General features: G+C 39.7%; 1 protein-coding gene across 1 annotated transcript in view; it reads left to right on the forward strand.

Annotated features, from left to right (window-relative positions):
• Positions 1-16,669: 16,669 nt before the first annotated feature.
• CAMK4 (calcium/calmodulin dependent protein kinase IV) overlaps positions 16,670-26,377 on the forward strand; it is a 138,111-nt gene continuing 128,403 nt past the window's right edge. Inside the window, exon 1 of the mRNA XM_041399178.1 lies at positions 16,670-16,923. Coding sequence (XP_041255112.1) covers positions 16,751-16,923 — 173 coding nt within the window. The 5' untranslated portion in view covers positions 16,670-16,750. The remainder of the gene's footprint in view (positions 16,924-26,377) is intronic.

The following is a 26,377-nucleotide window of genomic DNA, read 5'->3' on the forward strand; positions in this document are numbered from 1 at the left end:
TCATATCTGGCCTTCTGAATTAAGGACAGGGAAATAATCTTCTGATGGCTGGTGGTTAAAAGCCTGCCACCTATCCCATGCATGTGGGAAGAACATAAAAGAATGCTGAAATTCTATGAAGATTCTTCAACAAGGGAGTGTTGGTGGTGAACCCCTCGTACTTTTCATCCTTGTGGTGAGTGAGGTGTGTGAGGAGTGTGGTCCTGGACTCTGAATGGATTCGAGGCAGAAACAAGTATTTTTGATGTTTGGTGATGACTTAAAAAAACAAGTTCTTGAATATTTGCTCACAGGACTCTGTCCCTGTGCAGTGTCCTTACCTTTAGTACCAGGCCAGAAGAGCCTCAGGGGAAAAATTCTAATATTTTGGTGGAGTCTGTTTAGGAGCAATTAGTCTTGAAAGTGTCCAGACATTCTTCCTCTGTGGTAAGCATCATCATGTTTTAATAATGATATTTTTATTACACTTTCCAGCTATATGGAAGAATTGGATTTCTTTGTAAAAGCAAATGACTTCACCATTGCTGAGATACTGTCTGAGAAAGGAAAGGGAAATCTGACGTAGGCTTTAGTGGACCTGGACACCAGGCTTCATCTGTGATACTGAATGCATTCATTACAATAGGAGATAGCAGAGGGAGGAGAGGTACGCACACTTCAGCAAGTGAAGGCTCTTCAGGTTTTAAAAAACAAAAAAGTTAATTTTTTTTCTTCATTTTTGCAATCAAGATACTAATTTTTCCTTTTTTTTTAGATTAGCTGATTCTTGTTATGTGTTCACAGATTAAAATCTGTCCAGTATATTTTTTAAACTGTAAGATTTTACTTTGTATCTCCAAATGAGGAGACCTCACCAGCTGCAAGGCAGCAAAGATATACAGTCATGTCTTTGCAGCCACACTGTCCTCTGCCTTTATCTTTTTTAGGCTAGGAGACATTTTCAGCAACTCTGCTACCTCATGGTCTTAATTTTTTTTTTTTTTTTTTGCAGTTTTACATGGGAAATTATTTGATGCCTGCTGGGAATAAAATTCCATGCTAGCTAATGCTGTTACAGAAGGAGCATGTGCTATATTGGTAATAGCAATGATGTGAGCAGTAACTGTGAGCACAACAGCTTTTCAGGAAGTTTAGAAGGTTTGAGATGCAAAATGTAAATTCACCAAAGATTTACATACTTTAATGATAAAACATATGTGATAATTTAATCAGGAGATTCTGGGTGGAGGAATGGGGGGCAGGGGAAGCACATGTTGATAGCATCTCACTGGTGATATTCTCCTTATGCTGCCAGAAGGCAACAGATAGTTTTGACCTACCATGTAATGAGAAAATGAGATGTCACCAGAGAATAATTTTGTAACTCACATATATTTCTTAGTATCCTTCTGCTTTCATCTGCTAGTTTGCATTCTGGTTATAAAATTTTTGAACATATTGTAAGAACTTTGAGAGCAAGTGGGGGATATTGGCATGTGGAACCTACTCTCAGCCACTGGAAGTTGTCTGGAACCACCGATTGAAGAATCATGTTTCCTGGGCTGTCGGGGTCCACTCCGGCTAGCTATAGACCCTTGCCCACATGATACTTCATAGACGAAGGTAAAAGATTAGAGAAGTGCTCTCCTCCACGTGGGAAACGTTGTCCTTTATTCCAAGACACACATCAGGCGGACAAACCCATGGGAGAAAAGAGCGTTCCCTGGCAGCATGGAGTTTTATATCCCCCGGGATGGGGACAGAGGGAGAGGTCCACAGCCAATGGGATACCAGTGAGGAGTGGCGAGGGGAGGGGTGACCCAGGGGAGGGACCACCAGGTGGTACTGGGATAGGTGAGGGAAAGACCATGTGAGAGACTGTTTTAAGTTCAGGGGTCTGCCAGAATGCAGCTGATGCTTTTAGGAAGATTCTTCCTCTTTCCGGCAGCGTCTTCTCTTTGAGCCACAGCTGCTTGCTTCTTCTCTCCGTCTGCTGGAGCTGGATTCTTGGGGACAAAAGGTTTTACCCACTTTTGGGGTATCCATCGAGGGCCTGTGGGGGTGGACACACACGCGTAGCCATGCCTCCAGGTGACAAGCTCATAAGGACCCTTGGTTTCCCAAGTTTCTGGGTCCTTAGTGAGAACTGGTGGACGAGGTGATAACTTAAACCGATTGTTATTCTGGAAATGCTGCACTACTGGAGGATTCATGTTTTCAAATGAACAATTCAAAAAATTAATCGTAAACAGGGCTTTGCAGAGCTTTTGTTGTGGTGTCATCCACACTGCAGAACTGCCTTGCCTAGCCAGGACTTGTCTGAGCATCTGGTGGGCACGCTCGATCACAGCTTGACCTGTGGGGGAGCACAGCCTGTCTTGTGCTCCACTCCCCACTGCTAGACAAACTCTAGGAACTCCTTGGAGGCATACATTGGACCATTGTCTGTCTTAATCTCCCTAGGGATCCCCAACACTGAAAAGGCTTGCACCAGGTGTTGTTTGGCATGCACAGCCCTTTCCCCTGTGTGGGCAGAGGCATAAACCACACCTGAATAGGTGTCTATGCCGACATGTACATATTTTAGGCAACCAAGACTGGGAATTTGTGTGATGTCTGTCTGCCATACTTTGCAACTCCCAAGGCCACGGGAGTTGCACCCATTGAAGGCACAGCCTGGAGCTGGCAGTTGGGACAGGTGGCCACAATGGCCCGAGCCTGACTCCATGTTAACTGGAACTGACAAATTAGACCTGGCACATTTTGATGGTATTGTTGGTGTCTTAGCTTTGCCTGCTGGAAGATGTCCGGAAGGCGTGCCATTTCTGCTGAAGCGGCAAGGGAATCTGCTTTGCTATTACCTTCTGTGATCTCGCCTGGCAAATCGGCGTATGACCTCACGTGCATCACATAGAACAGATGCACCACAACAACCGATGTCCAACAAGTTTAAATTTGGTCTGTCATAGTGTTTGTTTGGTTTCACAAATTAGGCCCCTGGTTAATATTTCCCTCCTATCCAATGGGACATCACAGCAATCTCAGCACCTGTGTCCATACACAACCTCTCCATCCTCCACCAAAAAAGTTCTCCTTCCCTCTGCCAGCATTAGTTGTTTTCTGTAACTTGCAATGGTCTGTTCCTCATGCCTCCTCAGCCAATTTCCAATTTGTACCTATTAATTCTGCAGAACAGTAGCCTCCTAAATTAAAATGTGGTCCACATATTCTGGATGCACCACACTAAATTAGGCATTGTTGCACAGGATCCTTATTTTCAATAGTAAGTAAGATGATTCAGCCTTAGATGCAACTCTTCTTTTGCCACCTGGTTATTCTTTTCATGGAAAAATCAAACCTCCCTGTACTTCCAAATGTGAAGCATAGTGTGAACTATGCTGATAGTTCATAGATGCATTTTAACACATTAGACAACTATGAAATAATTAATTCTTGTCATGGGGAACATCTCTCTAGCAAACATACCACAAAGATGCAGACCCAGTCTCTGGAGTCTTTCTTCTTTGAAATTTGTATGAGCTCTTGCTCCTGCAATCCTGTTTAAGGCTTGACAGTGCTTTCAGTTCAAAAATCACAATTTTTAAAGAATTCAGTATGCAAACATGATTGTGGCAAAAAAGTGTAGTATCTACAGATGACTTAGGCAGAGGACCTTCTTTGCTCTGGGGCTTTTTAAAAAAATATACACATATCTGAACCTTTGCTGGTTTTTTCAGCTTAAGAAAACATGATAGAGACTGCTGGTTGGGAATTATGCTTTCTGTGGCCTATGAGAGAAGTTTTCAGTTTGTGTAGCTGCGATTTTAAACAATCTGCATTTTTTAGGAAATTGGCAGGGAAGTTTAGATGGTCCAGTGGAATGGAACTAATGCTGTTTCTTCAAAATTTAAATTTTTTTGCTAATGGGAGCCACAATCTAAGCTTGTATTCACCAATCCACTTAGACTTTTACTTGGTTCAGCAAGATGTACATGTGGGCTTAATTTCCAGTAAAATCCATGACATGAATTGAAGCCGATTTTTTACGCCTTGCTCAACAAAGATGCTAGATGTAGAATAGGAGCCTCTTCCAGGATGAGAATGAGGTGTGAGCTGGAGCTGAAAAGAGGGCAAGCTGCCTTATTCTTGGTGTGGTACCTGCTGATTAGACAGGTGTAATCAGCCAGGAGGAACTGAAGCGCCTGATTGCTTGCTCCTGCACTAAAGACTTTAAAGACACATTTCTGGGATGAACAGTTCATGACAAAATTATCTGTGACCACAAGGGAGAGGATCTGAGAGCCCACACTGCACTCCTAGGGTCCAGAGTCCTGTATATTGGGTCATGGTCCAAATTCACCAGAAACCAATTCTTGTTGTTTGGGCAGATCAGCATAGCCTCCTGTGGTGCCCTGGCCAGGCTGAAAGCAGATAAACTTGTTTACAAGAGCTGGTCACATGTATTTATGAGTCTGAGCATGACTTATGTGTACACCATCTACACATGTCACTTCGGCCTAAGCCCATGGCAACCAATCCCACTGATGTGAGTGGGACCAGGCATTCAGCCTCCAGTTTGCCTGCCTCCAATTTGTCACAGGAACACGTTGAATATAGGATGTTTTAAAAGTTTAAAGCTGTTTAAAGCTCTTTGTCTCTGTTCTGTGTTGCTAGTCTGGCTGTCATTCCTTCATTCTGCTTTTCTCTTCTCATTTGTAGCCTTTGTCAGAGTCTATTTCTAATGCATCATTTTAGTAGAAAATTTATGCTGTTGCTGTGGGAGTGGTTCTCTGGTTCAGTGGGAGAAAAAGAGAAGGGTTTTTCTCTGAAAACCTCTCACTAGTTCAGTATCAATGGTATAACCTGTATCCTTGAAAATAAATATGTTGTGGTAAGTTGATTTCTAGAGGAAAAGAAAGACCACCCTTAGATGGTCTTCAATCAAGAACTGGCCATGGTGTTTGGTTTTTTGGGGTTTTTTTTGGGTGTTTGTTTTTTGTTTGTTTGTTTGGGGTTTTTAAATTTTTTTTTTAATTGAGAGCAAAGTTTGGGCTGAAATTATTTGGGTTTATCAAGATCTAATAATAATATTAGAATTCTGCAGAAGTCATTGTAGGAGTGTAAACCAGCAAGTTGTTCTACAGAAATGCTGTGTTCTTGACCAAGTCACTGAGGATTCACTAAGCAAGATTAGATTCTTTAAAAGAAGATATTAAATGCAACATGCATTTAAAAACTTAATCTGAAAATTTCTTACTGACATGATCAAGTTATGTATAGAATAAAGACAATCTTACAGGTCTCAGTGATCTGTTTTTCACCAGACCCAGCTCCATTGTTTGGTTTAAGCATTTTGTACACATCACAGGATTTGGTAGCTTAGACAGAAGTTTGTAGGTTTGATAACAGCATATATAGAATTGAATGAATAGCTGTAAAGGCAATTCATTGCCTGAATTTCAGTACTCTATTGGTCTTGGTTTTCTCCTCTAACAACAGGACGAGGATGACTCATGTGGCCTTCAAGTTAATTTTATTATTTTTCTAGAACATCTATTCCATGTCATGTTAGTCAGAATGCACACAGGGTACTGTAGAAATTATTTTTGATGAAAAAAATGTACACAATACATAAGGATACAGGCAGAAGTTATTTGGAATAGTTATACTAGCAGTTACTGTGCCTGAAAATGGTAAATATGGCTTGGCCAAACTTTGAACTTCTGTCTTGCTTTTATTTGCAAATTTTTTAACCAGGAAACTGTTTTCCCTGTCACACAGCACAGGTGAGACTGCTGAAGATTAGTACAAGGAGAAATATACAACTGAAATGCTGGTTTCTGAGAGAAGTGGCTCTTGTTGACATCAGAGGAACTCAGGCCTTTCTTTAATAATTTCAAAGTTTAGCTTGAAAATATTGTGCAGTTTTAGGGGCAGAGTAACAGAGCAGAAATACAGATAACCCATGTAGTTTCCAAAGTATTATATCAGTCTCCTACTTAATAGCTCTAAGTCCATTGAGAAAAATATGGAGAGATGTGGTATTTATGGTGATGCTGCAGCATCCATTTCACTCAGCTTTTCTCATGACTATTCTGTGATTCTATGACAAGGTGCTAAATTGGCTGTGTTACCCTTAAACTCTAGATGTCATCACTTCTGGAAAATCTTCACACCTTCAGAGCACTTACCCTCATGCTTTTTATTACTTCCACTCATTTGAACATGACAGTGGCTGATGCAGGTTTTCTTGGTATTTCTTGTCATGGCCTGCTAAATGGTTTTCCTGCTGATATCCCATCAGGAAAGAATTACCCAAGAAATGGCTGCAAGTTCTACCCAAAAGCATGGTGTGTTTTGCCATGTTAAGCCACATGACTATGAAAAATGTGAAAAGCCACAGCCAAGATAAATGTACTAAACAGATGGCTCTTCACATTCCTGTCATTTAGGCTTTACATTGTTAGCAACTGAGGAGTTTGGGATTTTGGTTTTGTTTGAGGTTTTTTTTCTGTTTGTTTGGGTGGCCATTTTTTTTGTTTGTTGTCATTGCTGTTTGTGCTTCTCTGTCATAGAACTGGGGCCTACCTTCTCCAAAAGAAAAAAAAAAAAAAAGCTCAATAGGAGCCCAGTGTACTCAGAGCTAGACTCAGTAAATATTTCCCCCAAACTGAAGAAGAAATTAATTCATTTCATTTGGAAGAAATAAAATGTTTTCTATAGGTACTTTTGAAGTCAAACATTCTGCTTAAAAACTCGTTCTTTTAAAAGTTCTATTGAAAATGTTAGCCCAAACTAAGTCTGATGAAGAATTTTGTTTACTTGAAATAAGTTACTTGCCTTTTACTGCAAGACCCAAAAATACTGATTGTAAGTTGCCTTAAATAAGTTAGGGTGGGATTTAGCCAACCAACCATGGAGTCTCCTGCAGAGCCAAAGATGAAACACAGAAACAGATCTTCACTCTGGTGAGGAGCAAAGGGATTCTTTCTTGTTTTTGCTCATTTCAGATTGAAGGTACTTCTTTCCAAATCAGTCAGAGAAACATAATGAGCTCTGCTATTCCTCATTTCACTATGATAGCTCACATTTCCTTCCACATGTTAGTTAGGATGCTTATCTATGTAACTGCTGACATTTTATACCAGTATCTGCTAAAAATCCTAGGGAAATATGAAAGTAGCAAGCCAAATGGAAGCAGTTTTGTGTGATTATTTTCTGGAAATCTTTTGTAGAAAAAGATTAGCTGGTAAACAGACAGACATAGCACTATCAGTGCACTTTCATCTGGTGTTGTAAAAACCCCATTATTTTCCAAATCGGAGTCAAACTGTTGACCCTAAAGGTGGACTGGTGACAAACTTTCTCCAAGGTGTCTGACTAGATATTTCTTTCACTTTCACTTGCTAATAGGCTTAGAGATCATAGGCATTGCATAAGTATAAACCAATGTTTATTTCTGGTTTATTATTAAAATCATACATATAATTGCATATAATTGTTAAGCCTTTAACTGGACAAAAAAAAAAAAAAAAAAAAAAAAGAAGGTGTCAAAAGCCTCTATCTAAGAGCCAGAAGGCGTGAGAAATATACAACAAGAATAGCTGGGGGAATGCTTAATGCTTTAGTTTGTTTGTTTCTGTACACTGATTAGTGATTTTAGTATTGCCTTCCTACACAAGAGTTCTATGGAAGCAGGAGGTGTTGTCTTCAAGTGCAAAAACCTTTCTGTACATTTACAATAATCACATGCAGATCAGCATTCAAATTATACATTTTTATTACCTACACCTACTTTGTCATGTACTCTTCTGAAGGCTTAAGGATTATTTATATCCTCTTAGTCAACTTAGCTTTACTGTGAAGACTGGTCCACGCAGGGCAGGATTTGTTTTAATGTATTTTGAATATAAACAAAAAATGGACAGATCCATTTGAACACTATTTTGATTGATGATCATAGCATTTGATTTAGTGAAGAATTTTTCACTGAAATCAATGTTCAATATTACACTGATTGCATTTCAGTTCACATTTTTTAAAAAAATAGATATGTAGTACTACTTAAGGAAATTGGGATGTCCTTAAACAGGTGTAAAATTTTACTGGCAACAAGAGGAATTTATGAGTCTTTGCAAAGTGATTTATATGAGTCAGATGTTGCCAAGGCTTTTAAGTACACTTCATAAATCAGTGGTCTAAACAATAGTAAGAGTATTTACAGTACCAAACTACCGTGCGAAAAAATAAACAGGAGGAATTGTTTACATAAGTAATCAAACTGTTCTACATTTCGCTTTGCTTCAGATTTACTGAATTGGAGTTCTCAAGCTGGGGTTTTGCTGGAGAGGAAGGTGATGGAAACATTTCCAACCCGTTCAAAGGCAGACTTGCTGCTGGCTGAGTGAGAAGTAACACCTCTGGGGTAGCATTGGTAGGAACAGGGAAAAAGCCCTGCACAACAGAGACAGGAGTCCAAGGAGAAGAAGGAGGATATGTGAGATAATCAGCCCTACAGGCACCAAGGTCAGTGGAGCAGGAGGGCAGGAGCTCCTCCAGGCAGAAGCAGATTCCCCTGCAGCCCCTGGTGAGGCAGCTGCGCCCCTGCAGCCTGTGGAGATCCGTGGTAGATCAGAGACCCACCTGCAGCCCATGGAGACCTCACACTGGAGCAATTGGAAGTGCCCAAATGAGGCAGTGACTCCATGGCAAGTCAGTGCTGGAGCAAGCTCCTGACTGAATTTCATGACTGCCTGGGGAGCCCTACACTGGGGCAGTGAGTTTCTCAAGCGGTGCACCCCAAGGAAGGGACTCAGACTGGAGCAGTTTCTGAAGAAATGCAGTCCATGGAAAGGACTCACGCTGGAGAAATTAATGAAGGACTCTCTCACATGGAAAGGGACCCCATGCTGGAGCAGGGAAAGAGTGTGTGGAGTCCTGTCCCTGAGGACAGAGGAGTGGCAGAGGCATATCATTAACTGACCATAGCCCCCACTTCTCATCCTCCTGCAGCACTGCTGGGGAGGAGATAGAGAAAAATAGGCTAAAATTAAGAAGGGAGAAGGTGGAGGGAAAATGTTTTAAATTGAATCTATTTTACCTGTCATGGCAGCTGCTGAGTGACCTCTCCCTGCCCTTATCTCTCCTCAAGAGCTTTTGCTTGTACTTTCTTTCCCCCGCCCCAGTGAGGAAGGTGGCAATAGAGCAGCTTGGGCAGGCACCAGCCAGGGCCAACTCACCACTATGGCTAAGGTCATAATGGAACACACAGGTGGAGACTCTCAAATACCATCTCTATGCATGGTAACCAGCTCACTTTACTAGGAATTCTACCTGGATGCCTTATATTCTACATTTAATCTTGCTCAATTTTAGTTGGAATGCAGTAGTTGAAGTGATGAGTATAGTAATAAAATGATACATTTGTTCAGTCTGCAAATGTGATCATCATTGTTAATTCCCACCATGGTAATTAATGAGTGGTACAAGATTTTAAAAATTTAGCCAAGCAAGAATTTAAACAAAGTGAAGTGCAGCTGATTTTCTTAAAGTGCAAAAACCCCTCATATCTTGTGCTTGGAAATGCACAATTTTATTGGTGTAAAATGTTTCAATATATATATATATATATATATGTATGTATCATGCAGAGAAGAAATTGCAATGCTATGACTTGGAAATACTGACTTCTGTTTTGCCTTGGAGGGATTCAGATTTTCCTGTTTTACAAGATGTATCATATCTTGTATGAAAGTATAATCTCATATGATCTTGAGTCATGAGTGAATTTATTAGGTATTTCTAATGTTTTCAAGTTTTTTATGAAAAATGCAGAATTTTTCTATGCTCTTTGTACATATGCCTGCACTTCTAACAGTGGGTTTAATGATACTGAGTTGCTGAATAATTGGTAGGACCTTGCATTTCAGCAGCAGCTTAGTGTAAAATATCCCTGTGTACATCCTTTTATTACAGTAACTACTTTTAAATTGTAATAAACACAGGAGTAAAATACATAAAAATAAATACATAGAGCAAAAATCTTTATATGAGTGCTATCAGAGTGCAGAAGAGCTGCTGAAAGTCTTCTTTTTACCTAATAGTAAATTCTTCTTGTCCTTGAAAGTTGAATTAGTTGCAGTGAATTTTCAAGAATCAAAATGGAAAAAAATCCAGGAATCATATGGAAAAAGTTGAGCACAGTGAGGAAAGTTTTATCCTGGAGCTCCAGGGCTTTTATACAAGAACTGTTGAAGAGTGAAGCATGCAGGCCTGAAATAGGCACCACATTTAGGTGAGACAAAGTGGGTCAGAATTTGTGTTTTCCTCCTCCTCTGTTCTACATTTGTCCACAGACAAGCTTATGAACATTACTTCCTGGGACACAGATGCCCTTCTCCTGTGTCTCTGGTCAACCTGTGTCAGTGAAATATTGTTACAGGTAGTAGGGCCATATGAATCCAAAGACTCAAGGGTCCTGTAAAAGAACAAAAAACCCAAAACACAGACATTCAGTCTAGAGGGGAGTAAATGGAGTAAATATTCTCTGAAATAATAATATAATTAAAAAAATAACAACTCACATGCAGGCATTTTCACTGCTTTGGAATTTCTGTATAAAAATTTCCCACAACTGCTGTCTCATTCTGAGATCTCTCAACAAAAGCATCAGGTCTGTCTCTTGAAATTATTGCCTTCATGGAGACTAAAGGCACAGTCTAGTACTGGACCAAAACACAAAATTAAATAATTAACCTTTACTTTTGAATTGGATGTTGTTCTAATACCTGGATTTTTTTTTTTTCCAGAGTTAGATCTTTTCTAGAACCCTTTTAGCTAACACAGCAAGCCTGTTATCATCAATATCAGCCAGGGCACTCAAACAGATTAGATTGCAATTGAACAAGACCATATCTGGAAGCTAAATCAGAAGGATGTACAAAACAATATCAGTAAACTACAGCCATTTCCTGTCTCATAAAAGCTGCAATTTTCCTGAATTTGCAGAACTGGAAGCAATCCAATCAGGAATCACTGAAGTAAATTAGAATAGCTATTTTTTCTCTTCTGTGCCATGCCCTGGGTACAAACTGTTTGTGTTTCCCACTGTTGTCACTGGCACTCAAGTTACAAGAAAACCAGTCACAACTACACTACAGTTAACAGCCCTCTCAATTTATAGCCACTCAAATATGAGGCAAATGAGTGAAACAAAGAAGGTCTGTTCCATAATGGATTGCAGCAGTCAGAATTGATAGCCATAATTGTTTTTCACAACACAGAAGGGTTTTATTTATTTCGTTTGGGGTAAAAGGAGGTCACAGAATCAGACAACTGGAAAGGCAAGATTGCTAATTGGTCTAGCTAGTAACTCAGCTGCCTTTTGGAACAGCAGTAGGGATACACCTTGAATTCTCTTCAATTTCAACAGTGGCTATTAAGTTCTTGATAATAGATCAGCTACAGAACTCACTTCACTACTAGATAGGTGTTGAGGTGCTGGCAACGAGAGTTTGCTTTACATTTTTTACAGATTCTTGCATTGCTGAATCTGCATGTATTTATATGGGAAAACCAAGCAGACAGCTTAGACTGCCTCTCTCTGTTGGGCAATATAACACGGAAGAAGCTGCTGAATTTTTTAGCTAATTTTGCTCACAAATCAGCAAAAGGACATGCACAACCAATGACTAACTTTTAAAATTAAGTGAATGGCAGCTGTTCCCCTTCAAATTATTCCTTAATGTCTCCTTCAGCACTGGGCAAAACATACATTTTAGGAAATAGAAAAAAGGTGGTTTAAGTATGGGGTTTTTTATTTCTTCAATTCATTGCAAATCCACACAGGGTGCTAATGCTTAAACCTCCTTCTAACCTTCCTCTAAAATGACTGGTTTTCCACTGAGCTGAGGTTGAACTCCAGCCTACCCTGGGAAGTTGAATTCTCTTCATATAAATGACCATTTCTCAGAAACTGCTAACTTTGCCTTGCTCTTACAGTCTTCATAAAATTTCCTGTAGGCAGATTTCTTTTTCCAAATACCAAAACATGGATGAATTTTTATTTTCTTTCTTGAGAGTGAAAGAAACAATATTAACATTGTCAGCTTTGATTTTAATAGTGCTTGCCTATGACTAGGACTCTTTATATTTGTTTTCCTAATACATTTTTCCAACTTTCTATTGAAAGGGTTGGAAATCTGGCACCTTAAACCAGGCATAAAATTTGTATTCTTACTTGTACATTTTACAGTTCACTTAACGGTTTGCTTTTTTTTGGGGTGCAGGGGGTGGTGAGAGGAGGGTGTTCTTTTTCCCTGTGATGGAGGGAGTTTAAACTACATATTTAAACTACTTAATAACATTTGACGGGGAAGATAAAATTTTGCCTTAGAAACAAGGAACACTATATCCTGGAGAAATTTCTCTAGCTGCTAATAATGGCAGAGGACCTCCAGCTGGATTTTGTTTGAGCAGGGATTAGAGAAGAGTCAGCAACAGCCAAGTGAGCTTAACTCAGGAAGAGCTATGTGTAACTTCTGTGGGTCCTACTGGGTGACTTACGGTTTATGAAGCTTGTCCTCAAGGGGGTGGTTTATTTGGGTTTAATGACTCATAGACTTGTGGACCAGCTTTTTTTTTTTTTTTTTTTTTTTTTTTTTTTTTTTTTTTGAACCAATGCTTTTTGATCCTGCAAAATGAAAAGGAATGCTTCAAGTATCCTCCTACATTCTAGAAATCAAATGATTTATTGAATCACTTAAAGAGGGACAGGAAAGATAAGTGACTGTGGTGCAAAGATAACTGTTCTGTGTGCCTTCCCACAATGTCTATAAAATGACCCTATTGATATCCTCAGCCCACATAATGTGGTTCAGAGATGGGTGAATCACACTGTTTTCTAACAGTTTATCATCACGCAATCACTTCTTTTATCCCCATTTACATGTCTGCTTTTCCCAGTCACTGGCAAAAAAAATCATCTTGACTTCAAAACTTGTGAGTAGGGTTTGAGGTAAAGGGCACATTGTTACACTCCTTCACCTCTAGTGTCACTCTGCAAAGGGTCGGTCTGTTCCTCCTCTTTGTTTTCTTGCATAACGACACCTCCTCTCCAACATCACTATTCTGCTGGCCTCTCCCAGAGCTGCATTCATTCTCACCTGATTTAAACTCTTCATGTACACAGCTGATGAAAGAGTCTTTCTTTACCCAGCAGCTCTATAAATCTTTAAGTAGACTTAGATTTACACATAAAACAGCATGAAAGATGACAATAAATTAAGAGACTCTGGTGAACTTGTTCAATATAAGTAATAAGGCTTCCTATACATAAATAAAAACAAGGAAATTGGCAGAAGTTTTTAGCATTTCCAACTGACAGGCATCCATGGAAGCTTACATAGTGATCCAAGGTACTGGAAGTTGAGTGGGAGATGAAAGATGTTACAGAAAATAAAACACAAAACAATGCAAGCCTTTGTATTCAGCAGGGAAAATCAATGACAGCAAAGGGAAGTGAAAGCTTTGGGGATTTGCCTTGATCTCAACTTCTCTGACTTGTATGTGACACAGTTCGAGCAACCTCTGTTTCAGAAGACTTAATCTGCATTACAGTTATAGCAGATAAGCATCTGATCTAGTACAGTGGAAATGCAGAATCCATACTGGATCATCTTTATAAAGAAGGAAGCTCTAGTACATGGAAAACACTTTGAGAGAAATATTCCTTAATGGGGACAATATCTGACAATTTGCTTTTCATGGATAATCTTTACTACAATAGGCATGGAGACATTTGTACCTTCAATAAGAAGCTGCTGCAATTTGGCCAGGAAGAAATACTGACCTAAGTTTCAGGGGATTAAGATAGTGCTCTTTCAAATGATGCCCACAAACTGGAAACTACTTATTCAAAACTTGGGACAGAATTTGGGTTTTTTTTGAGTTCCTACACAAGGCCTAACTGCTGGAATTGTAAGAAAATTTCAGAAGTCACGTTTTAGAAGTTCCTATCCTACATTTACCTTTTAATTTAGCCCTCTAAGGTATGTTCTGCTTATACCTGGTGCAGTGATGTCTGTACAAAGGACAAGAGCATTCACAAAACAGGACTACAGCAACCAGGAGGGCAGAAAGATTACTGATCCCACACCTTCACCAAGACACCAGATAACATTCCTGTTTTGGGGTTTAAATTTATGGATGACAGGCAAGAGGCAGAAAATTGGACATCTCTTGCATGTATGTTTTGTTCATATAAACTGCTTCCTCCTTGACCTGTCTTTCTTGGTTGCGATTGTAACCTGGGTTTGCTGCCAGGAAAAATTATGATCTTTGTAGCTCTGTAATAAAATTTTGTACATAGTGTGTCACAAATTGAATAAATGAAGCCTTGTTAGTGTTTTAGTTTCATGTCCAATAAAGTTGGTGCAAATCTTCACATGGTTAACACAGACCTGAGCTGGAGCGCTGGAGCACTGCTGTCTTTGGTTTCCATGAGACTGAGAGTCATTTTTTTGCTGGTTAGATACAGTATGCAACCTGAAGATTTTCTTTAATTCCACATGGACATATTTGGATATCATGATCTTAATTTTTGAAGGATGTGGACCTTCTGAAGAACGAAGTCCAGTCAGTTTTCAAGTACAAGGTTAGCAACATGGCGCAATGCAGCTCACTTTTGAGTCAGAGTTTCAAAGAAAGTAAAATGCCTATTCTAGATATACCCAGTTAAAAAAAAATCAAAAAAGAAAATCCACTGGTGCTATGTCATTTACCAAGGAGTAGGTGAAGGCTCATGGTAACTATATCTAGATCATCAGAGATATGAACCTGATTGCAGGTACCTGGATAAATATAATGCTACTAAAATAATGTCTTCAAAAACCCCACCAGAGCAGAATTATACGTGTCCTTTGGCTTGCAGAATACATTAGAAATTTGACTAAAAATACAATGTGGAAAACCACTGTCTTCTAAGTGTGCTGATTTGCCATTTTGTGTGTGTGTGATTGTCTTCATCAGTGGCCATTTCTTCTCCTAGGAGATCTGTTAACAAGTAAGATGAAAAAGTGTTACTTACCAGCCAAAGACTTCTGAAGAAAAGCTCTGCATGCACCAGCAGAAACAGAGCAAGCTGGGGGGTTGAAAGAGGCCATGAGCAGCAGTGAAAAGGCTGCCTGGTGCTCTGGTGCTGACATCAGTCCTGTAACTGTGGGTGCTCTGGGCATGAAGTTCATCTCAAAGGAAATTTGGACTTGCAGTCAAACTGTATTTTGATGTGACTTGGTTTTCCAATCAGGACTTTGGGCTACTTTTTCCTGACTTCCAAATATGAATTTGAAAATTATAAAATCTCAAATTACAGTGGGGTCTACATTTTAATTTTATAATGGCAATAACTCAAGGCAAAAAGGTTTTATCTCTTTTTTATCTACCTCATTTATCTCTCATTTATCTCTCTTACTAACAAAGACTAGGATACACTTTTTCTATTGTCTGGTTACTCAGAGAGAAGCACTTCTTTGTTAAGATCTTTGAGAAATTAAGAGATTCAGAATTAAGATGAATTGCCCCATCTGGTTACAGTAAGGAACCTATGGAACACTAAGAGACAGACTTGTTTATGAGAGGAAACGAATCATTTTGGAAAACATCAATACACCTGAATCAACAAAACACTGAACAGGATACTTTGCTTTATTTGAGGAAAAACACAATGTTTAAAAAACAGGCCAGTGAATTGTGGTTGAAAATTAGAGGACAATGCTTTGTCCCTTCTGCTGTGCAGGTTCACACATGGTCCATTTTACCTCCTGCCTGTGCTGGCATGGCAGTTTGAGTGGGTGTAAGAGCACAGAGAGGATGTGAGTGGGATTGATCTGGCACACTATGCATGCGAAGCACACACAACTGCTGCTGTTTTATTTCGCCATTACACCAACAGAAACGACCATTCTATAGATGTTTCTGGCTAAGAATTCTGCAGTCGGGGATGTAGCATGCTTTAGTATAATTCTCATGCATTTCATAACCTGCAGATTTCATAACCTGTTAAAGAGTGGCATTGCAGCAAAGCAATTTTATTTCTCTATGGCTTCTTTTAGTTCTCTGGTGGGAAGAGAAGATGTGTTTTGGGGATTTTTATAGTCATGTTCGAGAATTTGTCAGTCTCTTTCTTTCCCACTGCTGTTTGCCTTGCTCAGCCTCAGCCCCCACACCCTCCTCGCCAAAATCACGGCAGAATTCCTGAACTCCCGTTCGGAAACTGGTATAAAACGCTGCGGCATGGCGGGCCGCGCTACGGGCTGCGTATCCTGCCCGGCCCCGCCGCACACCGCCCGCGGACCGGGATGGGATTTCTCCTCCTGTGCGGTTGTCTCCCCGCGGGGCCGTGTCCCGCTCCCGGTGCCGGTGAACTCGCGGCGCTCCCTCCGTCCCGGGCCGGTCCCGGGGGTCTTTTTCCGCAGGCTCGGAGCTGCCTCTGGGCTCCGCGGGGCGGATGGAGCGGGGCGGGGGGCGATGAAGGTGCATCCCCCCGCCCTGGCCCCGCCCCGCCGCCCCGCCGGGCTGGGGACCCGCCACCGCCTCTCCAGGGCGGCGCGGGGGGAAGGAGGAGGAGGGGAAAGGGAGGGGAGAGGGAGGGAGGGAAGGAAATAAGTGAGGAAGGAGAGAAAGAGGGAGGGAGGCGAGGTGTAGCTGCCGCCTTGACGCTCTGCGTTCTGCAGCCGCCGCGGAGGAGAGGACAGCCCCCGGCAGGCGTCCCGGCATGCTGAAAGTCACCATGCCCTCCTCCTCCTCATCCTCCTCGTCCTCCTCATCCTCCTCCTCTGGCTCCTCGGCCGCCAGCCGCCCCGGCTCCGCCGCGCCTGACTACTGGATCGATGGCTCCAACAAGGACACTCTGGCTCACTACTTCGAGCTGGAGTCCGAGCTGGGACGGTGAGGCGGCGCCGGGCCGGGCCGGGCCGGGCCGGGTGGGCGGGGGGCGGCCGGGGCTGGGTGTCCCTGCCCGCGTCGCTGTGGCCAGAGCGGCAAAACTTTGGCGTGCGTGAGCGGCAGCGGGAGACCGTGCGGCTTTCACCAGGGGCAGGCTTTCGAAGGAAAAATCACAGCTCCCCGGGAGCCAAGCCAAGAAATCCCCGGGTGAAGGGAATGATTTCTGGGAGAAGGCATCTCCCCGCTCGGCGGAGGCTGGCCCGAGCGGACGGCTTTTAGGCAGGGTACCCGTGTGCTGCCAGTCCCCGCGCGCTGTCGGTGAAGGGTGGGCATCACTCCGGGAGCGCCGAAACGCCGCCTCATTCACGGCATCCCTTCACACCAGACCTTCCGCCGTTCTCTCCATTAGCGGAACCATGCGCTGACAAAACTCCCACCCGAGGCAGGATTCCCTGAATAGGCCTCTGCCGGGTCCTTCCCATCGGGGTGCAGTGTAGGTGAGGGAGCTGCTGCATCTTCATTCATTAATTTTTGCACTACTGCCCTGGTGATAGTCCTGCCCAGCGACTTAAAGGTCCCAAGTGTTCAGGTTCTTAAAAACTGAAGTCTGGTGTAAAAACGCTATATCTGACGTGCAATTTTTGCCCTCTTAATGCATTTGTTAGTTCATGTTGAATTTGCAGGTAGAAAATAATGTGCAAAAATGTGGAAAATTACAGGGTCTTTGAAGTTCACAGTACATGACTTAAATGTGTAAGTCAGTAGGTAGCAAATAGCAATTGTTAGTTTTGCCACTGATAGAGCATTAAAACTGCTGAATAAATGTGGGAAATTTGCAGATAATAACATGGTTGCCTTGATAGAATACTTTTTCCAGAAAGAGCATGCAAGGAAAGTTATTGCTACAAAGCATACGTGTGCTTTCTGTACATTAACTGATAGGGGCAGGAAAGGTGATAGAAATACAATACAGCATAATTCTTGACTTTCTGCCTAGGTCTTATGCATCTGCTGCTACTTTTTTTCCCCCACTATTGCTACTATTCCTTTCCAGATTTAATAGGTATGATTTTATGTATCCTTATCATATTTATATTTGACTTCACTGTACCCCTGTGCAGAAGCATAAAAATATGAAGCAGAAAATATTGCTGTGTTGGTTGTGTGTCTAGAGTCGACAAAAAAGGAAACCAAACAAAATGCTGGTGAACTACAGCAGTTGATACCGACCCTGTCAGCTGGATTAGTACTCTTCTCTGGGGTCTGTCTAGAATCCTCCCACCATTTGTGATAGTGACTGTGGCCTTTGCTTAAGTGTAATATGTATTGGTGATACATCTTGGGTTTGTTGCATAAGGAAGGGTTTTCAACATGTGAAGTCTCCAGATTTTGGTAGGAAGACTTAATGCCTGTGAAAGTACCAGAGTAAAGATGATATGCAATGGATTTTTTCTACCTTGCAAGGTGAGAGAGTAAACGCTGAAACACTAACAAAAGGTTTGAATATGGAAGAGAACCACACCCAAGCGGTGTAGAGATGTGAGCATTAGGTCTGTCTGTTCCTGGGCAGAGGTAGGAAATAAGATTTAAAACTAAAACAAAACCAGTACAGGAGAAAACATTTGTCAATCAAAGATTAAGAGGTAGAGAAGGGACAGAAGAACTTGGAGGGGTACATGCTTTGAGAGGAAATTTCTCTAAAGGGTATGGCAATGAGATCTTGGTCCTTAGGTCCCAAGGTCAGCTTTGAGATCTTTTCAGAGTGCTGATAGTTGTCTCAGAACCCCTCTGATGGGTTTATCTTGGCAAATCTATAAGGAAGAGCCAACAATCCCTCTTGGTTCCCAAGTGCAATATAGAAGTGTATTGCTTTGTCTTGGGTTACCTCTCTCCAGACTTTTAGTTTTGGATATGGTTTTGAGTATGTCTACAAAAACAAAATTATTCATGCTTACTTAGGTTAGTGTTGGGGAAAATGTATCAGGTGAGGCTGAATAATGTGGCTATGTGATCCCTTTAGATGCAGTAAATAAAGTAATATACTGAAATAACCAGTGGAAAACATTGCGCTAAATTATCTTTAACAAATACAGGGATTGAAAGATGTCTTTTGGCAGACTCCAAAGACCTATATTTGGACAGCTGTGGCCAAATACGGGAATTTCCATTTGGAACGAGTGCTCCTTATGCAAAATATATCTGACATATCCCTAAGACATCTTACTCTGTAACTCTTGCTTGCATGACTACCTAAGGAGTCATGGAAGAAGAGGGAGATAATCCCTTAGAAGGAATGATAAAATGCCTTTAAGCTTAGGTGGGAGTCAAAAGTTGTTTTTAAACAGTGGAGTTCCACAGGGATCAGTTCACATGTCTGTGCTGCTCAACATGTTCATATAGAGGGGTCAAACAGAAATATTTGCTGGTCTTTGTAAATTGTCAAGGGTTTTAAAGTTGTGTTGCCTATGAAGAATTACAGAAAGAAACAACTTACTCTACTGTTGGGGCATTTAAATGGCAGATGAAGTTTAGTTTGGAAAAATAAATGGCATGATGGAACATCTCATTACAGGTGCTTGTTGGTTGGGTTTTTTTTTCTTTCATGCAGGCTCTTGAGGGTATCTGTCAAAAAATGGGGCATCCAGTCAAAACTCAATGACAGGAGGTAACGCCACTTTAGCACAGTGTACTGGAAGTCCTGGCCATGGATACTATGAATGCTAAGGGGTACATGGACTTAATGGGCAGCTAGGCAAGTTTACATGCAGGAAATCCACTAAGACTGATTAAACATGAAGATGCTAACTATTGAACTGTAAGTTCTTGAGAGTTTTGATGGTATTCTCTGACAGTGTTGATAGGACTTTGCTCTATTCTTACATTTCTCTTGAGACATCTGTGTTTGGCCACTGTTTGTACTCTGAGCTAGATAGGCCTTTATTCTGATTCTTTTATTCTGTTTTTATGTTCCATTGAAGCCCTGATTAGTTCACCTTCCTCTTAGTCCATTTTTTACAAGGGTTTTGGTGTATAAGTGGAGCTCAAAATACTGTAAATGTGAAATTTTGTGCTTTAAAAAATGTCTTTTTTGCTTCAAAAATGTCTTTCTTTTACAGGTTGCAATTGTTGATGTAGAGTTTGGAATTTTGTTCTGAGTGTATTTTATCTAAAAGCTTATTTTCCACACTCCCTTGGAAAAAGATGTTAAAAATGTTGTACTTTGTATTTCCTTAAGGACTAAAACATATTGTCAGCCTTATATAACCCTTGCTGTATCTTTTGGTACAGAGTTTTTGAATTCAGGGCTAGTCTAAATACAGTGTTTGAATGAAGAAGAAATTCCTTTTTTTTTTTTTTTTTTTTTTTTGATAATAAGCAATATTACAAAAAATGGAAAATTTCTTTGTTGGAATTTTACTTGACAGGCACCCTCTTTGCCTAAGTAACTACATGACTGAGTTGAAACTGTTATGTTTGTTAATGTTACTATTGTAGGCAGATTGCAAATCTATTAAATGGTCAAAAGCAGATGAAAGTATTTCCAGTCAAATCCTTTGGGCTTTCTTTCTTCCAAGGTTACCGTTTCCTGCATGGGCAGTCTTTCAGCTGTGTGATCCTTGCTGAAGACTGAGACTGAAAGGCTCTCAGTACTTGGCAACTTAGCTTGGACTGACAGTGTGAGCTGAATCATGGTGGTTTATGTCCTTGAGTTTTTAGCACAGAGAAAGTTTAAATCTAATGTACAGTTTGAACTCAAGACTTCAGTGTGCAGAATGACATCTTACTCTGTCAATCCTATTTATGAAAGCTGTCATCCTAACATGTACTTTTGTAATGGCAGACAGAAGTAGATTAAATCAGCTAACTTATTTGTTAGCTCATTTAAGCTAACAAAGCAAAAACTTCTTTGTCAAGCTGATAAAAGCATTATTTTATAGAAATGGATTTGTTTTGCACTTGATGCTTTCAAGTTCAAACAGTTTTTGGTTTGAAAGCATGTCAATTGTTTTACCCTCCATCCCTTCATTAAAAAAAAAAGGTCCCTTTTTCTGTTCATCTCAAGAGTAAATTGTTTTACAGCCTTGTTTATTTTGAAAAATCATTTTCTCAGTGTGCTTTAGGGTGCATTTAATTTAGTTCTGTCCCACCTTCATAACATTCTTCCTCATTTGCTTGTGAATTTTTTTTTAGTGGACCGGAGGATTTTCCAAAGTGATGCAGTGATGCAACTGACAGGCAGCACATGTCTGTGATGCTAGCTGTCTGAATGTGAGAGTGTGGAGCCCTTTTAGGGATCATGATGAGAATTATCTTTGAGCAGAAACTGCTCATCTAGATGTGTCTGTGCCACAAACTGTAACTTGCTCGTTACCCTCACACCTTCAGGCAAGCAGGACGCATTTTCCCTCAAACAATTCCTGCCCATAGGGGAGGCTGTTGAAGAGGTGGGTCTGAGGCCTCATTTGGGAACCTTCTTGGGGCTGACCTTGCTTTGAGGTGGGAGGATAGGAGATAGAGTGGGCAGGGTGAAGTTTCTGACTTGAGTACCAGAAACCAGAACTTGCAGTGAATAGCCCAGGCTTTGACAACTAAAATTCTTTACTTGGTGCAGGGTGTGATTTTTTTTCCCAGTTTTGTCTGTTTTTTTGTTCAACAACTGGTTGATTCAGAAGTAAAAAGCTGTGTTGAAAAAGCAGTGAAATAAAATTTACTATTCCATAAATAATACCTGAAATGCATAGGTGATCAATTCTGTGTAAATTTGACAGCTTTTTCATACTTAAAAGAAGAGCTATTAATAATGAAAAAATATGATAGAGAACAGTTATTTCTTGATTTTCAAGGGTTTTTTTTTTCTGTCAGCCACCATGCAGTTTTGTCACTGGTTTAGAGAATGTTTTCTGATTTGAAAAAATATATTTCTAGTGGAGAAAATGAATAGCTCTTGAAGTAAGTACTCTTAAGAATACCAAAAAAGTTTTTTACACAGATTGGTTTTAAGAGTGATAATCATGTAATTTGTGTTACTACAAGAATTGTCATGCTTGAAAAACATCGCATTTAACTGCAAGAGGTAAGATGTAGCAAAGTCATTCTTTTAGCATATTACAGAGAGAATCATAGAATATCTTGAATTGGAAGGGCCCTACCAGGATTCTCAAAGTCCGAGTCTTGCTGAAGAGAGAAAATCTGAAATCAAATAAGTATTTTCAAGAGCAATTGAAAGAGAGTGGTTGTGGAATAAGCCTTTGTGATTCTGGGTGGAGAGCAGATAATTTACTGAAGTTCTGTGGTATCAGAAGCATATTACGTGTTCATTCCGCTGAGTATCTTTTTGTGTGTGCAAGTGTGCACACTGTTGTGTAAGGGATTGTAATAGACACAGTTTCATAGGCAGAATTCTTCCAGTAAGAGATGCTTAAATGCTTGCTCACATAGTAAATAGCCACATTTAAAAAACACCAGCAGTTATGAAAAAAATCAGTGAAAAAATACTCAGCAGTTTGCAGTAGCCTGTGCCCCATCTGTGGAAGTTCAAGTACTTGCTAGAAAGGGCTAACTATCCTCTTCAGTCACTAAGATCAAAGAAGTTTTATTTTCCTGAATATTGTCTGAAAATTTAAATAAGGAAATTTTAAAAAATAGTCATTCCCAGCCCTTGTTTTGTTTAAAGTGCAACAAATTGAGCCAGCTTTATAGAAGTAGATGAGAACAAATCTTCTGTTATCCACAATATTGACTGGGCTTTGGGAAAGCAATCTTCTGACCGGCACATTGTGTGGAAAAACCTGCAGAGGTTTGAATATTTTCATCTATATATATGCAATATGAATGAGACATTAGTAGGAGTTCAGATTGTGTAACAATAAAGAACATGTACTTCTCTGTGCTTTCAAAATGAAGCAGAATTTAAACATAGAAACTTGCATATTTATTTGCTCTTTGTTTCTTTACTTAGACATTCTTACCATACTTCCTCTGCTCACAAGAAGCAAGCCTTTATTATCTGAACAATTATTAATTTCACAAGGAATATTCTTTTTCCATTACAGGGATGATAATTCTGAGAAAGGGAAACCATTTATTTCCAAATGTTGGTTCTGCTTTTTGTTCTTTTTTTGTCTAATGTATTTTCTGATATTTTTAATTTCTGTACTTCTTCCATTAAAAAAAAGGGTAAGAATGACATATTTTACAACCATTCAATGATATACTGGAAATTGTATTTACATTTTGGTGTTAGTGATGCTTTGTTTGGCCTTGCATTGTCAATGTCATTACTATCAATAGGTTACTCTCTGTTAAAACACACGGACAATTGGGGCCCATCAATATTTGCTTCTGTTGCCCCATGGATAGATTGACGAGGTGTTACTTTACTCCTTAGAGTTTTACTCCAAAGTAATTCTAAATTAGGAGACCCTGTAACAATGTGACTTTGAAAGTGGCCACTCAATGTGTAGCACTGAGTGATTGATTTTGAATTTGAATTTGATCTTCAGGCAACAAAAGGAGAGAATCCACTAAAGTGGATTTGGTTCAGACACGAGTAATGGCTTGAACGACATGGAGCTGCAGATTATAAGTTTGCCTCCTTTCATTTATGTGGTTATCTGTGATAGAGATAAAGCACACAAAATGTAATAGAGAAGGAAATGGGAGCCCTCTTGAGGAACAAAAATAATTATAAAGCATGCTGCCCTTTGACAGTTTACTATCTATATACCATGGCATTTTGTGGGGGATAACGTAAAAGCAAGTCCGAGAGTCATAAATCACAGCATGAAAAACAAAACACTAAATTTTATGCCCTTCAACAAATGTATAGTCTGTGTTCCAAAGCATACCTTGCTGTGAGCATCCATATGCCACAGATAAGATGCCAGAACTCCAACTTTATCTCAGAACTGATGTCATCTCCACAGTTCTCTTCCCCAGACCCTCCTCACCAGAGACATGTGATGCATCTCTCCTCTGGCCTGTCTCCAGGCATTGTGAAGAAAAACCAAAACCAACTTGCTTGGATTTAAGGAATAGCTGTCAATTCTAAAACAGGGTCATGTATGTGTTCCTCTCCATACCTTTCCCCACAATAATTTTTCCTTCTTGCAAATATTCATATTTTCATCTCAACTAAGATGAATATGAACACACCAATATGTTTACTTATTTTCAGTCTTTTGATCTTTAAAGCATATCCATGTCTACCAGGTTCACTGCCTGTGGGTACTGATACTGCATCTTAATATAGTCAACTTAGTGTGATTTCATTAATGAAGACAACCCTGACTGCACAACAGACTTTAACAGAATGGAATGCAATTAAAAAAATTTTAAAAATGTCTTGTTTTTATCTTTTTGTACTGAGGTGACTGGGAGGGACAGTCAATCAGATCAGCTGCCACTGGTATTATCTTTAAGTACTTCTGAAATAATGTTCATATTGATTTTCTCTAAATAGATCTTGTTAACAGAGTCACACTAACAGTGCCAAAGGATATGGTATGTGATTTTACTTGATATTTAGCTGTAAAAAAATTAAACACACCGTGTTGAAATGATTGGACTTCTGTACCCTTCTATGGAAGGCTGGACATAAATTGTGCAGTTTTCACTTGATAATAAGATATTTAGCTATTATGTTTTTTGGTGATTAGTTGTTTGAATTTTATTCAAACTTGAGGACATATCTCTTTCAGATTCTCTCTAAATACAGGACAGTGTATGCTGTTTTCTGACATATTAGGTGTCCTGCACCAGGCTAAAGTTGTGAATCAACAAGAGTATTTTTACAACATGCTTTGGACCAGAAAAAAATTCAATGCTTTTGACACACTTTGATTGTTTTATATTAAAGTGGTGGTATTACATAATTTTAGATTTTTGCTGAGAAAATGGATGTTTTGGTAAGGTTTATAAAGCCCTGAGAGAGTCTGTCACAGATGAGTACAGATTTTTTTCAAATCTATTTTTTTAACCTATTGACATACTTTCTAGTTTAATGAACCACAGTTCTGATCTGATGTACAGTGCCTTACAGATGTTTGGGTTTTTGTCTGCCTGATGGAGAATGTGTTTGTCAGCTTCCTGTGCTGTGGAATAATGATTTGTGAAAACTGAATGCAACACATACTGAGAACTCCAACATCATTATCATAACCTATGCTTTGAGAGCTGTAGGATACATGTACATGAATGTTTTTAGCTGTCTGCTTTGAGTGATCCTTCTCTCTACATTCTCTTCAAACCCTCATGATTTTCTGGCTGACTAGCTTAGTAAAATTAAAAAGGAAAGGGTTGAAAGCTGATTTTGTAATGGGAAGCAACACTTTAAGGTGTAGGTACTGATGACTCCTCAGGAAATGACTGATGACATGGTTTAATGACTTTAGACTTCAAGTGATCAAGGAAGAAACGTAATAAACCCTTCTCCCTCTCACCCGTCTGTTTTTTTTTCTGGGGATGCTTTGCAGCCTTTTCAATGGAAGCTGCAAATGCTTGTGGAGCACACTGTTCACTGGTCTGCAAGCTAACTGTCAGAGGATTAACTTGAGTTGAAAGAGGAAGTCAAATTCTAGTCTTAAAAATGCTACTAGAACGAGTAACTGATAATATTGGAGCAACACATATGACACTGAAAAGGCAATAATAAATTAATTTTGTTTGGTGCAGGGAGGAGGAAGACTTGTATCTTTTTCTCCCTTCACAGCATTTTAATTCAAGAATGTCTTAACTGTAAACAAGAATAGAATTTAGTAGTTAAAATTAGCAACTGATGAATTCTAAGTAAGATCAGTAATCAATTCCAAATGGGGTTAATATGTAGTGGAAAATCTGCAATGAAAGAGACCCTAAAATTAATGAGCAGGTTTTTTTTTCCTCTGTCTCCTAGGGGTGAAACCCATCTCCATCTCTGTATTACCTCAATAATAAATATGCACATAAATTATTTTTTGAGTTTAAATTAAAATCCCATCTCTCTTCATAATTTATATTGTAAGTATTCAAAAATAAGTGGAGCAGGAATAAAACCGAGTGCAAAAGGCAGTTTTATTCATTACTATAAAAGTTGTTCAGAGAATTGATTTGATTTGCAGTAGCATAAAGAGAATATTCTTTTCAGAGAATCATTAATTTCAAATGACCAAAAAACTCTTGGTCCCCTTCTCCTTAGCACAATGGTATCATTTTGCCATTTGAATATTCAGATTGTCTAGTTATACTACACCAGCTCATGCTAACGTAAAATGATTTCAAATGGTTTGATCCATACTAGCCTATTTTTATTGTTCATGCTACACTTACATAGTAGAAAAAAACCCCAAAATATTTTAACCTCTTCACATTCTTCAGAAAAGATGAAATGTCATTTGTGATGGAAAAATCATATTAGATGCATTTCCCTTGCAAATTACTGTCTAAATTAGGACTGGTGAAATTTATTCCTCACATAAAT

Source organism: Onychostruthus taczanowskii, unplaced genomic scaffold (genome assembly GCF_017590055.1).
Source record: "Onychostruthus taczanowskii isolate IOZ18803 unplaced genomic scaffold, ASM1759005v1 scaffold158, whole genome shotgun sequence".
Lineage (NCBI taxonomy): Eukaryota > Metazoa > Chordata > Aves > Passeriformes > Passeridae > Onychostruthus > Onychostruthus taczanowskii.